This window comes from Typha latifolia, chromosome 13, assembly GCF_019914945.1.
Source record: "Typha latifolia isolate L0001 chromosome 13, TyphaL0001v2, whole genome shotgun sequence".
In the NCBI taxonomy this organism is placed as follows: Eukaryota; Viridiplantae; Streptophyta; class Magnoliopsida; order Poales; family Typhaceae; genus Typha; species Typha latifolia.
The window spans coordinates 604,797-623,109 of record NC_133098.1 but is presented as its reverse complement, the minus strand read 5'-3'; the positions used below and the strand labels follow the sequence as shown (position 1 = coordinate 623,109).

Genomic DNA, 18,313 nt, shown 5'->3' with positions numbered 1-18,313 from the left:
TTTAGCGTGGCATTAATTTAAATGGCTCGGTATTAGATGTAGTACGGATATAGTGCCATTTTGGATCTCAGTAGTAGATCTCTACTTGATGGAAAAAAACAAACACCTCTTATTTATTAATTAAAAAATATATATAAATTTATTAAAAACACCTCTATATTAGAAGTTACACGAATCGGAGGGAGGGAGGGAGAGTCACTAAAGCAGTCGAGTTTCTTCTTTACTCATTAAGCTTACTGAAATGATGCAACTTATTAAACATCCACTCCCTAATTAACTACAAATTAAAGACGTCCATCTCTGCATTGATGTGAATATAACGTCTCCATGTCGTGCTACGGAGTGCTGCTGCGTCTTTTAAGCCACTCTTAATTGCATTCATTAAATAATTAACATCGGCACGGTTAATTTCATCTTTCCGTTAACCTATTAATTGAAGAAATAAGAATAGTTCAAGAGAATTTGAGATGCTGCGTGCAAGTCAACCATATATTTTTTTTAAAGAAAAAAAATATGAAACAAATTGCATTAGTCCGGTGCATGTTGTTACCTATTGGTAGAGATTAGTAACCAAATGAAAAATTAATTAATCTTGTTGTCATGCAATGGATACGAAACCCAAAAGAGAGACCCAATCATATACAGCATTTGGTCGTAATCAACATTCCGACATAATTGGGTCCACTTTTGTCTGGGTGATAAGGATGAGTTAAAGAAGTTGCATGTTGGTTGTCTACAATAATGACTAATATTAATGCTAATACACGGCATTAAACTCAAAGATTTGAAGTAAACTGGCACTTGTAATATAGCTATTTCTAACAATATGTATATATGTCAGGGTTCTAATTGACATTTATTCTGTAATTGGTTTTTAAATTGGCACTTTAATATAGAGGGACGGTGGCACGGCCCACGTGTCTATCTATATGGCTTCTATCGGCCTTCGCCATCTGTTCGACGAAATGCCCAATTAAACTTGCTAATCTCTTACCTAAGTCCTCTTCCTAACTACTCCTCCCTCCTCCCGCCATTAGAGGAGGAGAGAGAGAGAGAGAGAGAGAGAGAGAAAGATCGATCCATGGAACTTGTCCCCTACGACTCCTCTTCGAAGCCTAACGCTAATCTCTCCTGGTCCGAGATGTTCCGCTCCGCCTCCGTCCGCCGCCCCACCGAGCCCCCTCCTCTCCCTTCTCCCGTCCCGAAAAAGGAACAAGAAGATGACGGCCCCAAACCGTCCTCCTCTGCTGTATCCGGTGATCTTCGTCTCGCGCTCTACATCGCCATGGCGCACGCGGGGCTCGCCTTGTCCCTCCTCGTCCTTTATGGGCTCTACCGCCTCCTGTCCGATTTCCTCCGGCCGCTGCAGTGGGCCCTCATTTGCTCCATTCCCCTCCGCGAGATCCACCTCGCCCTCGTCGCCTTCTGGTCCCCTCCCCTCCGCCTCGGCCTCGGCCCCACCCTTTTCGCCCTTCCATCCGCCGCCCTCCGCTCCTCCGCCGCCACCCTTGCTGACGCCCGCGCCGCCATCCTACGCCGCCGCCTCCCACCTTCCCCCTCCTTCCCCCGCCTCCTCCGCTGGCTCGTCTCCTTCTGGCTCTTCGTCCTCTTCTACGAGCGCGTCGGGATCCCAGCCCTCGTCGCCCCTCCTATCCTCCTCTTCTTCTTTGCCGCCGCCCCCTCCCCTTCCTTCCACAAGCCCAGCTTCCTCTCCCGCAACCACTCCTCCAAGCCCTCCTCCAGCTTCCTCACCGCCGGCGTCCTCAAACACCTCAAGACCATCGTCACCGTCGGGCTGATGCTTGGCATGATCTTCGGCTTCCTCGCCGGCGGCCTATTCTTCTCCTACAAGATCGGCATCGAGGGCAAAGACGCCGTCGTCTCGCTCAAATCCCATGTCCAGAAGAGCAACTACGCCGAGAGGATTGGATTCAAGAAATGGATGGATGACAACGATATCCCGGGCCTTGTCGATAAGTACTCCGCCAGGCTCTACGATACGGCTTGGGAGCAAATCGATCAGTTGGCCGTGCAGTACAATCTAACCGACTTCACCAACGGTTTCCGGCATTTCTTGATAAGCCAGTCGGTGGCGCCTTCGGGAGCAGCCTCATCTAACGCTCTGATCAGCTCGACGTCGCATCCGTACTCGGTAAAGCTCCAATCTTTGACGGTCCGTGTCAAAAATCGCGAGTGGGCAGAGATCTACAAGGAGCTCGATTCGTTCTTCAGGGAGTTGTTGATCACTAGGGAGGATTTGGTCGTGAAGGCAAAGGAGGTTGCTTTCCAAGGGATGGAAGTTTCGAAGAGGGTTCTTTCTAGTGGTACATCAGTGCTCGGGGGGAGCGCGAATATGGTGTTCTTTGTGACGCTTCGGATAGTCTCCGGTGCTGCTGAGGTGCTCAACTTTGTGTCGGAATTGATGGTCTTCCTTTGGGTGTTGTACTATCTCACCACCTCGGAGTCCGGTGGAGCGACTGAACAGGTTGTCGGCATGCTGCCGATCTCGAGATCGGTTAAGCTTCGCTGCATTGAGGTCATCAACCATGCAATCTGTAGCGTGCTATTGGCCACTGCAAAGATTGCAATCTTCCAGGGCTGCCTGACATGGCTGCTCTTCAGATTCTTCTCTGTGCATTTCGTTTATACGTCGACTGTACTTGCGTTCATTAGCCCTTTAGTGCCGGTACTTCCGGCATGGCTTTCCTCTATCTTTGCAGCAGGACAATTGTTGATTGAAGGAAAGTATATAATGGCTGTTGTGCTGATTGGAATACACCTTTGGTTGATGGACTACGGAACAACTGTGATTCAGGAGGATATACCTGGGTATAATGCATATCTAACCGGACTCAGCATTATTGGTGGCGTCACATTGTTCCCTAATGCTTTAGAGGTGATTCTTCTATTCTGCTACTGGTTACTCTTTTACTTTTTTTTGCTCTAGCAATTCTGTTAAATAGTTTAATGATATATTAGTCTGCCAAATTGCATCTTTGGTAAGAACTAGATGGTTATTGATCACTACCTGAACATGGTTAGCATCTTATGAACACATTTGCATATTAATTCATGAAAATTTCTTAAATTTTTCGATCTATTTGGAAATCGGCGTGATGCGGAAGATACCCTTTATGGTAATGCAGAAATGTAAGATTATCTTAGAATTGCGTTAATTTACTTAATTAGACTAGGTTTAAATTTGACGCAGTACATCCAAAGCTTCTTATAATATGAAGATCAAGCTATGAGCTTTTCATCATTCTTCTTTTCATAGATCAAATGACCATCGGATTTCTTAATATATATATTCTTAAACTAGAGTTCTTGCATCTTAACGACAATTCCTTTTCTATTTTGCAGGGAGCAATAATGGGTCCACTTATAATGACTGTTGTCATTGCTCTAAAGAATTTGTATGCAGAGTTTGTGCTTGCTGATACAGAAGAGACCAGTACTTAGTATTTGATAGAAGAGATGCATCTAAAGAGAGCAAATCCATAGCTTTTTGCATGGTTTCAGCCAAGTATATTCGATTTTCTGCAACCTCCAATTCCCATGTCGTCGTACCTCTGTTACAATTATTTTTTCTTTTAATTTTCCTCCTATTTGGAGTACCTATTTATTCTTGATAGTGTGGTTTGTGTACTATCAATTGATCTTTCTTGTTGCTGGAGAAGTGAATTTTGTACAGCCATTCGTATTCATCTTGTTAGGGAACATGTTTAATCTCCTTAAATAACTTGTCATAATGTCAGTAGAAGAACATTTGCTGTTCTTTGATGTGTTTTACCACACTATCAGCAGATGTTGTTTCTTTGATCTTGTGATTAAGAATGATAAAGGGCTTGAGTCACTTCTCTTAGCATTTGCATATCAACTCCTCCCATTTCAATAATGCAATTTATTTAGCCTAACTCATAACTTGCAGATCTTTTTTATTCTTGCCATTCTCTATTATGCCCAAGATGTTTCAAGTCAACACCTAACATATTTTATAAGTCATATCATGATCATATGGTGGAACCAAGACATGATTCCAAGAGGAGTGGGATGTAACAGGGCAGCTGATTATTTGTAACCTTACAGGCAGCTAATCATTAGCCTTATCCTTTCTCTTGCTTCATGTATTGGATCCAAGGTAGTGGGTTCCAGATATCAAATAGTCCCTCTTACTTGTCGGCAATGACAGAAACAGCTCATATTTACATTCTGCATTCTTTAACAGCAATAGACTGTATAAGAACTATTGTCTGTAATTATTCTCAGTTTACAGATAACTTCTGGCATTGTTTTACACCTTCCAATTGTTTGATCCATCTATTATTTTATTTTTGGTTGTTGTTGTTGTTGTTGTTGCTGTTAAAACTTGTGGTTTTTATTACACTTCCTGGCAGGAGATAGGATTAAATTAGATATCAAAACTAGCATAAACATAGTAGCTCATATGATCATATCCATTATTCATAGACAGGAAAAGAGATTCTTTTCTCTTCTTTGACTGGTAGCTTTTAAAATTTTAAATTGTCTTGTTCTGTTGATGTGGTTGAGGGGCCTCCAGTCCTTTTCTTTAGTGCAATGAGATGTTGACAATTGCAGAGCTAAAAGGATTAGTAACCATCAATGGCCTTTCTAATTGGAAAATTAGTTCATATCTTTCATACACATCTGGATGGCATTGCAAGTGGACAGCAAGGAAGTTATCTACCCTTTAAGATAGTTCATCTGGATGGCTTTGCAAGTGGGCATAAAGACAAGATAGTTCTTTTTTTTTTGTCTTTATGTTTGCAATTAGAAGTTATCTACTCTTAAGATTATCCAGGAATAAATTTGGTTTATGCATACTAAACTTTGTAATTTGCAAAAGGACACCTCTTTCTCTCAAAAAGAAATTTACAAAAAGCACCTCACTCTTGAGTAATTTTTTTCCTATAGCAAGTCGTCAACTACTTTCTCAACATTGGGCTTGAGAAAGAGGCATCGTTTAATTCACGCATATAAATTTTTAAATAATTTTTTTATTTTTTAAATGAGAATTTTATTTTAAGAATAATTATTTTTGTGTTTAATCCTATTCTGGAATAAGAGTAATAATTATCTTTGATATGATATAAATTTTCAAAAAAAATAAAAAATATATTTTATTTTTTTAATAAAATTATCGTGAATATTTTTTGATTTGATATATAAAGTAGGTTGATGAGATTTATATTAATAGTAAATTTATAGAATTAGTTTCTGATATAATATATAATTTTGTGAATAATATGTATTCTAAAATGAGATTATTATGATATTCAATTTTTATTCTGAAATAAATAGTTATATTTTTGAAGAAAAAAAAATTATTTTAAAAATAAATGGGGGCTAAAGAAATTTGACGGTAGGTTTACTTCCTAACTTCAAAAATAATTTTTTTTATTTTAGAACTCTTTATTTTAGATAATACTTAAACATCACAATAGTCTTATTTTATAATGTAAATATTATTTATCAAAATTATATCTTATATCATACACTAACCTAATTATTGGTTATACTTGCTATTTATTCTACCAATCTACTTTATATCAAATTAAAAAGTATTTATCACAATTTTCTAAAAAATATCTTTTTCTCATATATTTTTTTACTTTATATCACATTAAAAATAACTATACGTTATTATTTTATAATACAATACAAGTAAACATAGAGATAGTTATTTTTAAAATAAAAACTTAAAAGGCAAAAGTATATGAAAATTGTGATCATAAATAAAAATTTCAAGATCTTTCTCAAAATAAGCTCGAAGATCTTATTTGAAGTATTTTTAGCTCAACCTCTATATGAACATCTCAGCTACAATAATAAGAATCAATAAATGGCATTAGAGTACAACTTCTTTTATTTTTCATTCTTTTATGGAAACCCCCAAATTGTCCAATATATTAATAAATGTTGTTGCAAAAGCCATGATCTCAATAACTTCAAATGGCCCAAAAGAACGAATTATACATCCAAATGAATTAACCGATGCATTAATATTCTACATTTGAACCTCTTAGCTTCTCCAAGGATTAAAAATAAACTATGTGAACCTAGTATCATCTTTTTGGATATGATCATTTAGGGTCGTCAAAAAAAATCCGTGGGCTTAACTCGATTGAGTCTAGGAGCACTGACTCATTCGGGTTCAATACTGTTGCACTATAGTAGATTAACGGTATGTATGTATATATCGGATGCATTATATTGTATAAGCCCACATTAATTATTAGAATTTTATGTTAATTATTTATTATTATTGTATGTTTGTATGAGATAATTTTACTTTATAGAATTTATATATATTTTAACTATTTAGCTTTTAGATTTTTTTTATATTAATATCAGCATTCCGCCCATCAAACTTAAACAAGCCGATCAAGTTGTTGAGCTATAGGTGAGTGGAGCCGAGCCATATTTTTCTAGCTTGATTCAAGTTCGAGCTAAGAAAATATTTTCTACAATAGAGTCGAGCTAGATTCTGTTCGGCTCGCTCAAGCTAAACTCATTTACCCCCCTAACAATTATGCATCATCTTTAATAATAATACTAGTAGTAGTAGTAGTATTCCACATAGAGAATTTAAAAATGTTTCCATGAATGCCGCATGCTTCACCATTTGCTTACTTTCTTTCTTCATCCCATAATATTATTCCATTTTGAAATGGTCAAATTAGTCTAAGTGTTTATCTTGATTAGATTCAAAGTAGTTGTTACCTTCAAAAAGTGGAACAGCATTAGCACTCTTTCTCTTCTAATTAAAGAAGTGGTCAACGCATTAAATATTCCCCCCACCTACTTCGACGAAGTAGGTGCCCACATGTGTGGTTGGATTATATCTATGTCATTTTAGGTCTGAGTGCATACATATACATATTAATGATAAACAAATATTAGATAATTCCATATGGTATTATTAAACTTTTAGGAAGAAAATAATATTATAAAGTGGGTTGAAATATTAAAGCACAAATTTATGACATGTTACTTATATTATATGAAGTCGTCTTCATCAATTTGAGCCACATGTTCTGATAATATATTCCACAGCCCACCTTCTTTGACAAGGAATTAATAAATAGTTATTGAAGCAGTGGATTTTTGCCCCCCCCCCCAAAAAAAAAGGTTACTTTGTTAATCCAATGTTTAAGAACAAGTTATGGTGTGTGGATTTAAGGAGAAAAAGTCCATGAAGCAAAAGTACTTTCTTTTTTTAATACAAGGAACTTATATTGTTTAGCTGAATAATATATGGTACCGTTATAATTAAAATGAAGAAGAATTTAACAAGATCTAGTCTCAAGCTTGTGGTCGGCTTAATTACTCAATTAATCTAGCTAAATTATACTTGAGTCGATCTTAGTGACAAAGATGTTGGTTTATTTTATTTGATGTTCTCTTTAATATTAGGGTTGAAAATGGATTAGATAAGGATGACATAATGGCGAAAAAAAAAATATATTTTTTAGTTTGGTACTTTGGTTTTAATTAAACCATAAAAAACACCTTACCAATACCAATGATGCTTTTAAAAAAATTAAATGATGATTCCTAGTCGGATGATTTTTGGACAGTAACTTAGAATCTGAAAAGGCCCAGTATCAAAGGTTGTGCTGCCATCTTACCTTTGAGAAGAGCTCGAAAAGGTTTGGCTCGGCACTATATCCTTAACCAACAAATATCTTGCCGCTATCCTTGTTCGACGGGAACCACCCTTACTGGGGTGGGTCAAAGTTAATACCGATAATACTTTTATTGATCGAAAGAAAGAGAGGGGTTGGTTTCATAGTTTGTAGGTAATAGATGCGCAGGTCTTGCAAGCCGGTTCTCTCAAAATTTTCTTTTGTAATAGGTGGCTTGAAACCGATTCTCTCCTCTTTGTCAACATTTTGATAGATGGCCAGAGGTCTCATTAGTTTATTGATTATATTATAGAGGATAAGGAGGTCATGAGATCGACTCCAACTTTAAATAATTATTATCAAGAAAATTGTTCGATAATTTGACAGCTCTGTAGTATAGTTAGCTTGAAGAAACAACGTAATAACTTGAAGCAAATCTTAGCAGCAAATACTTAAAACTTAGACTAAGTAATTTACTATTGGCTAAAGCTTGATGTGACTAAGTGGCTCGGTATCATGGAGATGCCACATACATGTATACTATTTTGGAAAAAAGTAAAAAAATATTAAAAAAATAATAAAAAAAAAAGTAGAAATACACGAGTCTAATTAAAAATGTAAAAAGAAAGGTCTGTAAGTAGTGATAAAAAAATTGTCGATAATTGTAGTCAATAACTTGGCTCGAAATTTAATTATTCAAAATTCGCATGTCTTTTGCTCAAAAAGAGAAAAAAAAAAAATTGAAATTCGAAAGTCAACAGAGGCTACGCGGGGAGACGAAGGTATTAGAGAAGAGAGAGGGAGAGGGGGAGCGAAAGGAGAAGGAGACTTCTCTCTCCCTCTCGCTCTCTCCAAGTCTTAATTGCTAACCAAAGACTTGGAAATTAGGGTTTCCATCGGTTAAACAACAAGAAAAATCCCGTCTTTCTTCCTTCCTCAATCGTTCTTGCGTGCACTCATACGAAATCTCCGCATCTGATCCGGTCTAAGCTCTGGGAATTTTAAAGTGTTCAGTTATTTCCTTCCTTGTTTGGCTTTAATGGATTAGGATTCTCTTCTTTGGTCGTTGGCAGCTGAAATTGATATATTTATTGCTTAAGCTACTGTGTTCCTCTTATTTCTTCTACGTTTTAGCTCCTTTTTTTGGCGATCTGTTGCTATATTTGATTCTTGAGCTCAGATCCTGCGGCAGAACCAATCAATAAGGATCTGCTGCTTCGAATTAGTGATTGTTCCCAATGAAGCTTGTTGTTCATGTAAACGAAGCCCGTGACCTCCCGGCGATGGATCTCAATGGCTCAAGTGATCCATACGTGAAGTTGCAGCTCGGGAGGCAGCGGGCAAAGACCAAGGTGGTCAAGAAGAACCTGAATCCTTCGTGGAATGAAGAGTTTAGCTTCCGTGTTGGGGATCTCAAGGAGGAGCTCACCGTCTGCGTTCTGGATGAGGACAAGTACTTCACTGACGATTTCTTGGGGCAGGTCAAAGTGCCACTGTCGAAAGTCCTGGATGCGGAAAAATTATCTCTTGGCACACAATGGTACCAGTTGCAGCCTAAGAACAAGAAGGCAAAGATCAAAGAATGTGGTAATGGAGCTTTCCTTTTCTTATTACTAGATTTCAGTTATTTGCCAAGGGTATTTAAAATATTGAATGCTTATTAGCTTAGGTGTAGTCTCTATATTCATCCCTGTTACTGATTATTTCATAGTTTAGCTAAATTAGTGTACTTATCTTATCACAAGAATCAAACCTATTGAACTGAGGAGACAACTAGACAACTATAAGCAATGCCTACTAGTAGAATTCATTCGATCATTAGATGTTTTCCAGAAAATGATGATTTCTCACAACTATATCAGGCCATTATAAAGAACTAGACAGAACTTTTTTTCATTGTTTTCCTTATTATACTGCCTACCTATCAAAGATGCATGATATATATATATATATATTTTTTTTCTTAATTTTGCGATGCAGGAGAAATTTGTATTACTATCTTTTTGTCTCAGCATAGCTCTGAAGAAACACCGGTAGTCCCACAATGTGTTTCCAATGATCTACTGTCAAGTTCAGACAAATCAATTGAGTTAACGAGAGAAGTAATGTCCAATGGTGATAGAGAAGCATCTTCTGTAAGAAGAACTGATGATCCAGAACCTGCTAAGGAAGACAAGTCTAATGGACCATCAGTTGTTACCCGTCTGTATAAGCTTTTTGCTGGGAAAGATGTAGAGGATGAATTACCGTCCAGTACGGATCCCGATTCATTAGAAGACATCCGGGAAGCCTCAACAAAACCTGAGGCTTCTGAAAACCTAGCTGATGATGCATGTTTAAACATGTCCTTTGATGAGTTGCTGAGAACCTATGAATCCCAACATCAAGGAGGCGAAATGCCTGCAAATTTGCCTGGAGGAGTGCTTATTGATCAATCTTATGCTGTTGCGCCAGCTGAGCTGAATGCTCTTATTTTTTCACCAAGTTCAAACTTTTGGCAATCACTGGCAGAGATTCAAGGAACTACTGGTTTCCAAAGTGAACCTTGGAGACTCGAAAATGATGGAGAGAGCTTAAAACGAGTGGTTACCTATACAAAGGCTGCCACTAAACTAGTGAAGGCTGTGAAAGCTACAGAAGAACAGACTTATTTGAAGGCTGACGGGAAGATGTATTCTGTATTAGCAAGTGTTAGCACTCCTGATGTTCCTTATGGTAGCTATTTTAGGACTGAGATTCTCTTCTGCATAATGCCAGGGCCTGAACTACTCTCTGAAGAACAATCTTCACGCTTTGTAATCTCATGGCGCACGAATTTCTTGCAAAGTACTATGATGAAAGGTATGATAGAAAATGGAACAAGGCAAGGTTTGAAGGACAGTTATGCTCAGTTTGCTGATCTATTATCTCAGAAAGTCAAATTAGTTGATTCAAATGACATAAGCTCTAACAAAGAAGAAGTTTTAGCTTATCTGCAACCTGAACAGGAATCTGATCTGAAATTGGCTGTTCGGTTCTTTGGAAATTTTACGGTTATATCCTCATTTCTTGTGGCCATGTATGTTCTCATACATATCTTGCTTGCAAACCCTAATTTAATTCAGGGGCTTGAGTTTTCTGGCCTAGATCTTCCAGATTCAATCGGTGAAGTTGTTGTTTGTGGAGTTATAATTCTTCAAGGACAACGTGTTCTAAATCTGGTAGCACGTTACTTGCAGGCCAGGAAGCAAAGAGGTAACATATGTTTATAACTAGTAGTACCTATATTTTCCATCAACTATACATTAGTGTCTTTTTGTATTTTGTTGGTCCAACTTCCAATAGCTTATTTCTTGGTTAGAGAAAATTATACTCTTTTATCACTGGTGTGGCTCAGTGAAGGTTCACACTACCTTTCATTCTCGTTAATACATGAAGGCAGTATAGTGTAAACAATGAAAGGTTGGCATCGTCAGCACTTTCTTGGAATAATGGTAGGAATTGAATTCTTTACTCATGATTGAGTAGGGAACATAAGGAACCAAAAGGATATTTAGCGGGTGGAATCTTCCATGACTTGTTAAGAAAAAAGAAACGAAACTTTAGTTTAAAGTATTAGATCAAAATAATTGAGTATCAACTGATGTCACACAAACATTGTTATTATAGAATGACTATGTTTGCTGTTCCTCTTATGTCATGCCAACATTTTCTTGGGTGTAAGGCACCACAATCTTAGTTGCCTGTACCCTCTTTGCTTGCTTGCTTCCTGTCAACTTCTTGCTAGTAATAACTTGTGACATTACCCTAAAGGTCTAGAGGATGATCTCTTGTACAGGAAGTGATCATGGAATCAAAGCACAGGGGGATGGATGGTTGCTAACCATCGCTTTGATTGAGGGGGCAAACTTAGCAGCAGTGGATTCAACAGGTTACTCTGATCCATATGTGGTTTTTAGCTGCAATGGGAAATCAAAAACCAGCTCGATCAAGTTCCAAACACTAGAACCTCAGTGGAATGGTAAGTTATTTGATGCTTCTTTTACACTTGGAGTACATTTGATTTCCTAGTTATGGAAAACACAATCTTTGCATCTATTTTATTCCTGTAGACAAGCTAATTTACTCAATCTAATTGGCAGCTAACATAACATGCTAAACCCATCCGACTAATTTCACATAAATTTTGCAGAAATTTTTGAGTTCGATGCCATGGATGATCCTCCGTCAGTGTTGGATGTAGAAGTTTATGATTTTGATGGACCTTTTGATGAAGTTACTTCCCTTGGTCATGCTGAAGTTAATTTTTTGAGATCTGATTTATCAGAGCTGGCTGATATATGGATTCCTCTACAAGGAAAGTTAGCTCAGGCATTTCAGTCTAAGTTGCACTTGAGAATCTTCTTGAACAATACAAAGGGCCCTAATGTTGTAAAAGAGTACCTGGACAAAATGGAGAAAGAGGTCGGTCAGAAGGTAAGTACCTTTCATGTTGCTTCCTGTATGGATAAAAATGTTGGCGCTTGTGTACTTAGGTCACCTGACTTTTGGACAATTACATATGTAGATAAATGTCAGGTCACCTCAGACAAATTCGGCATTCCAGAAGATCTTTAATCTGCCACCAGAAGAATTCCTCATCAACGATTTTACCTGTCACTTGAAACGCAGATTGCTTACACAGGTGCTTTATCTCTTGCTAGCGAATTCTAGAAGTCTCAATTTCTTTGACCATCAGATTTAAAATCATATAATAAATCCTGCATTAAAAATTTAGAATCTACTTGTAGTTGGATAATCAGCCACTTTTGCACCTCAAAGGGGATGATCAACCTAAACGCAACCATTTCTGTATATTTTCCTGAGCACTCACTGTTGCATAGTTGAATTTTATATCAATATAACCTAGAGTAATGATTTGATATTAACCAATTAGTTATTAAAAATAATTTTCATCTGTTGATAAATTAAGAAGTATCTAAGACATTTTAGATATGTGCCTACATTAACCAGTAAGTAAATTAGAATTGAAGTATTTTCTTATTATTTATCCTTATAACCGTTTTTTTAATAATAATAAAATATGTGGAGAATTTTAAACATGACTTACGAATATTTGAATTCAACTCAAAATTTTAAAAAATAAATTATTTTAATTGGAAACTTTAAGTCTAAACATGCGAACCAATCTATCCTAATTAAACTCACATTCATTTATAATTTATAATAAATAAAAAGAAATTTTACGATAAGCTTATCTCTTTAAATAATACTATATCCCAAAAAGTGAGGATGTAAACTAGAAAAATATGAAAAAGTGCGGGTGTTCAATGAAATTTTTGCTCGCTTTAAGCTGGACTCAGGCAAGGAGTGCTGATTTTTACAAATTTTCTTTTTAATCTTTTATAAAAAATGGACAACTAAGAGAGAGAAATAAAATATGACTATTTACCCTTATAATTTAATTGGGTGTCTAGTACTTTCGGTTAATTCTATGTAGTATTATTTAATTTCAACCGTTGAATTAGGAGAGAGAAATGACTAGTTGTAATTAACTCATTTGTCTATAACTTATCTGAAGGGTCATCAAGGGGAAGTTATCATTTTTCAACTACAGTTGATTTCAGATAATAACAGAATATCTTGATCTTTATGTAGTGATTACTAAGTAGCATAATTCAAGTTAATTGCCAATAATAATTTATGCTTAGCCATAGATTTAAAATACATGGTTTCGTGTGTACTTTTGTTGTGTGCAATCTAATTAAGAATGGTTTCTTTTATTTTCAGGGCCGCCTTTTTTTATCCCCTAGAATAATTGGGTTTTACACGAACCTGTTTGGGCACAAGACAAAGTTTTTCTTTCTCTGGGAAGATATTGATGATATCCAAGTGGTTCCTCCATCCCTGGCATCCATGGGCAGCCCATGCCTTATTATTATTCTTCGCAGAGGCAAAGGCACGGATGCAAAGCATGGAGCAAAGACATTAGATGAGGATGGGAAGCTTAGATTTCATTTCCAGTCCTTTGTATCATTCAATGTGGCAAATAGGTAACTCCTAATCTTCTGAGCCAACAAAGGAAGCTGGTGTTGTTAAATGAAATATTTTTAAATAATTTATTCAACTACTTTTGTAAGACTACGGTGTCATAGCCTTTTCTTGTATGATCTCATTTCCTACTTCAAATGTTCTAACACTCCTTGTGTATATACCTTTTAATTTCTAAATAGTATTGTCATGAAGCCTATAGTGTACCTTCTATGATGTGCTAGCTTATTCGTGTTATGCACACTCAGGATTGACATATCACAGCTAGGTCTGCAAATTAACAATCATCGGTGGTTTCACTTGTCTCGTCAGAACTTTATTGCTTGTATTAGCATCATATGTTTTATCTGCTGCGAGAATAAAAAGAATCCATGGAAATGCTTTGCAGGACAATAATGGCACTCTGGAAATCAAGGTCCCTGAGTCCTGAACAGAAGGTACAGCTAGTTGAAGAAGATTCTGAAACAGATACCCTTGAGCGTGAAGATAGTGGGGCTTTCTTAGGCATAGAGGATGCTAAGTTTTCTGAGGTTTTTTCTTCTGCCATTCCTGTCAATGTAAGTGTTTGTTTGCAAACAAGTTGATGCATCTGTATTCTAATTCCATGAACATAAAAAACTCTAGGACACCAGAAGTAAGTATAAACTTATCTTTGATTCTTTTTTTATCAGATTAACTCATTGATGGAGGTATTCGGGGAAGGTCCCTTGGAACAAACTGTAATGGAAAAGGTCGGTTGTGTCGATTACTCAATCCAACCATGGGAATCAGTCAAGCCTGATGTATACCAGAGGCAAATTCATTACAAATTTGACAAGAGTTTATCTTCTTATGGAGGCGAGGTGACTAGCACTCAGCAGAAGTCTCCATTACCTGATAGAAATGGATGGCTTATTGAAGAGGTGATGGCACTTCAAGGAGTCCCGTTCGGTGACTATTTTAACGTAAGAAACATCTTCCCAATTTTATTCCTCTTCTGAAGTTCTATATGTACATTTCTCATATGAAGAATTTCCCTGAAATGCTTCACCAGACTAACATGTATGCTTCTGAACTTTTCAAAATTTAGTCCACAAGGGCCGTGGTGTTCCTTTTTACGTGATTCTTTTACCCTTAACCATCTGTTTGGCCGTTGCAATCTGATGAACGTATATTAAATCTAGGAAGGAAATGATTCAGTAGTTTCGTAGAATACTTGAAAAACTTACTTATCTAGCTCATTATTATTGTGAAGTTCTTGACATTGAACAACACTACACATACTAGCTTTCCTTGGGTTGTTGTCTAATTTGTTAGTCACTCTTTACTCTTTGCAGCTTCATTTGAGATACCAGATTGAGGATCTTGCTCCTAAACTAAGAGCAAGTAATGTGCAAGTATCCTTGGGAATTGCATGGCTAAAGAGCACCAAGCATCAAAAGAGGGTCACAAAGAATGTGATGTCCAATTCGAAAGCGCGACTCGAGCAGATGTTTGGTGAAGTTGAGAAACAACTTCTACCAACGAAGTAGGAGAAGATTTATTAGACTAACTGGTGTTTGTGATTTGTGAATACTCGCTAACCGAAAGAAGGAAAGAGGAGGAAGAAGATGTGATCTACACGCTTACAGCAATCTTTGTTTTTAAAAGTCTGAACATTCTACAAGACCATCATCGTCCTGATAAATTTCATGATAGATGATTCAAGATTCAGCGGCAGCACTCCAAAGTTTTGGGATGTTTCAGATTATAAACATTGATTAACATGGATCAGCCATGACAAACAAATGAAAAAGATTACCAGATGCCAGTTGGATATTCCAGCAGCAGTTGTTTCAAAGTGGTGATTCTTTTAGTAGTTCATCAGGTTTTACTCCAGAATTTGAGCTAAATATTATGAAGCAAATATAGAAACAAAACAAAACAAAAAAATTGTATCATTTTTCTTCTTAATTGTTACACGTTCTCTTTCTCTCTCTCTCAATTGAATGAAATGAAAGTTAGTTCTTCTGTGAATAAATTTTGTGAACGTTCCTCAATAAAATCGAATTTTCTCTGAATTTCAAGCCAAGGAAATAAGATTGTTAATAGAAACTAAAGTTTTTAAGACTTTTATTTGTTTTCCTTTTCCCCAGCAACAAAACTGGCACGAAATTGCGAGTTAAAAAGGGTTTGAATCACAAAATCAATAGAAAATAGAGTGCTGTATGCAAATTTACACACCTTATCTAATATATATATATATAAAGAAAGGGAGATTAATTATAACTCATTCTGTTCCTAAAAAGCCAGATTAAAATTCCTTTTAAAGCTGTACATAAAAAAGTGAACGCAGGCACTCTGCCATATATTTACATCTAGAACGAAAGAAGAAGCACAAATCACAGACTCACACGATGGCATGCGTCGTAAATACGGCCTAAAACCAGGGCCAAGAGGATACAGAGCTCGAGGTGATCTCCTCGGCGGGGAGGAGCCGGGACCGGCAGAGGGGACACGTCGCGTGGTGGTAGTCGAGCCATGTCTCGAGGCAGGCCTTGTGGAAGAGATGGCCACAGGGGAGCCGGTTCACCTCCGACTCCGGGTCGAACAAGGAGAGGCAAACCCGGCAGTCCGGGTTGCGCTCCACCGGGAGAAGCCGGCGTCCGAACACCGACCCGAACCGGACAGGCTTGAACCGACTGCGGAAGCGGTCCGTGAGGCTGAGCTCCGGCGAGCAACGTGCGGCTGGGGCTGCGGCGGATCCGCCGTCCTCCGGCGGCGGATCCGACGAGAAATGGTGGATCCCAAGGAAGCTCAGGATGGATCGGATGATCTCCTTGAGGATGGAGACGGAGATAGCGGTGTTCACGAGGAGGAGGGTGAGGACGCCGTCCGATGGCGTCGGCAGGCTCGAGATCCCCATCTTAGCCGTCCGATCTCAGGCGCGATCTACTTAAAAAAAACCAAAAAAAAATTCCCCAGAATCAGATCTAGATCGTCCGAAATCGAAATCCAAACCAAAAACCGCGGATTCTAGCTCGAAGTCCATCCGATCGCACGAAATTAAAAGGAATGTGGAATAATTACCTGGATAACTCGAAATCTATTCCCCTTCTCAGTTTCCTCCGGATAATATCAAACAGATAGCAGAGAGAATCGAGAGGAGAGAGCAACTGGGTGGAGTAATACTGGTAGGCTCACCGCCCTGGGCGTTATATAGCCGCTCCCGCTCCCTTATTTCTCGGATTCTGATGCTGTCGACTTAACCGTAGTTAACTTCCAACCTAACCCCAGTTAAATTTTGACAACTATAACTTAATTAATACACGTTATCTCATTAGCGCTAATGATGCGGTTTATTAGGTAAGAACTGCTTCACGAAGTATTGTCATTAAAGCAACCATTTCCATTCTAAGAGCTACATTTAGAGATTTAACAATACTTAAAAATAGACTTATCAACAACTTATTCATATTGATTCGTAATCTATGCACATGGTAATATATATATATATATATATACACACACATTTATTCTTATGGAATAATGTGACCCTTATCGTAACGCCTAGTTTGAGAATTTGACAAGTGTCGACGCAGAGAATATAAATTCACATCGATCATTTGAAACGTGTCAGCCATAAAGTCTCCGTGACCATGTGGACTATATGTCCTCTTCCTATGATAAGGTCAGCTACGGTTGGTGATATTTGTACCAGTGCCCGTTTAAGTGCCATTGGCTTACGTGGCAGCATCTGGATAATCCCATTATTCATCTATGCAATGTTATGGAGTCGTATTTTTGCTGTACATATCTCTTTAATTGATTAATTAGATTGGATTTTGTTTCTCTTTTAGATTTGGTCCATGTTTCACCTACTTGAGCACTTGAGCACTTAGGGAGGGATTCTTTGAATCCATGCATGTCACACTCACCAGTTTGGGTACAGACACTGATATAGACCTCCTTAAGTTATATTATTTTATTCATTCATGTCTCATCCATCCACGTACGTTTAAGATGATTAATACTAGTTAACTATAAAAGTGACTTTTTTTTTTCCTTCTTTTGGTTTTGTTAAAAATGAATTAATAATCTATGTACGACGCATGTAATACTCGTTTTATAGTCCACTGTGAATTATGAAGACGACGAAACTAAATAGTAGTGAAGTACTCGTGATTTGTTCGTACGTTATGAATTATGAAGAGCGTGAAATAGTAGTACGTTAATAATAGTTATGAGTTATGAAGACTTGAAAACAGTCGAAAAGTACCCGCAATTTCTTCATACGTTAAGAATTATGACGACCGTGAAAAAGTGAAAAACTAGTAGTTGTGTTGTAGTACGTTACGTTATGAAGATCACTTGAACATAATAGTAAAGTACTACTCTCGTTACTGTTGGTAGGTTATGAATATTGAAGACCGCAAAAACAAGTAGTCCGTTACAGTACGCTATGAATTATGAAGACTAAGAACTGTGAAAGAAGCGGCAAAAATACTCATGATTGTATGGGACGTATCGAGTTATAAAGAAGGGTCTGTGAAAACAGTAGATCGTCGTAATACGTTAGAATGTGAACCAAATTAACATACGTCTCACTATTTTACTAATACTAATAAACTAAACAATGTCTTGAATAGATAATGATATATAAATATAAGGTTACA

General features: G+C 37.4%; 2 protein-coding genes and 1 long non-coding RNA gene across 4 annotated transcripts; 2 read left to right on the top strand and 1 right to left on the bottom strand.

Moving 5' to 3' along the window:
- The first annotated feature begins 951 nt into the window (after positions 1-951).
- LOC140800388 (uncharacterized) lies at positions 952-3,856 on the top strand. Its single transcript, XM_073155139.1, has 2 exons — positions 952-2,896; positions 3,364-3,856. The coding sequence occupies exons 1-2, from the start codon at positions 1,082-1,084 to the stop codon at positions 3,460-3,462; spliced, it is 1,914 nt and encodes a 637-aa protein (XP_073011240.1). The 5' UTR covers positions 952-1,081; the 3' UTR covers positions 3,463-3,856.
- Positions 3,857-8,374: 4,518 nt separating this feature from the next.
- On the top strand, positions 8,375-15,642 carry LOC140799535 (C2 and GRAM domain-containing protein At1g03370). 2 transcript variants are annotated; one of them, XM_073153888.1, is made up of 9 exons: positions 8,375-9,236; positions 9,630-10,883; positions 11,467-11,649; positions 11,821-12,104; positions 12,196-12,312; positions 13,419-13,681; positions 14,068-14,236; positions 14,351-14,623; positions 14,996-15,642. In XM_073153888.1, the coding sequence occupies exons 1-9, from the start codon at positions 8,888-8,890 to the stop codon at positions 15,188-15,190; spliced, it is 3,087 nt and encodes a 1,028-aa protein (XP_073009989.1). In that variant the 5' UTR covers positions 8,375-8,887; the 3' UTR covers positions 15,191-15,642. The 2 variants fall into 2 exon arrangements, with proteins under 2 accessions (XP_073009989.1, XP_073009990.1); XM_073153889.1 differs by having other exon boundaries at positions 8,392-9,236; positions 9,667-10,883.
- Positions 15,643-15,935: 293 nt separating this feature from the next.
- LOC140799537 (uncharacterized) lies at positions 15,936-17,168 on the bottom strand. Its single transcript, XR_012111021.1, has 2 exons — positions 16,728-17,168; positions 15,936-16,589 (listed from the first exon to the last, which is right to left on the bottom strand). It is a non-coding gene; the product is annotated as an uncharacterized lncRNA (long non-coding RNA).
- Between the last annotated feature and the right edge of the window lie 1,145 nt (positions 17,169-18,313).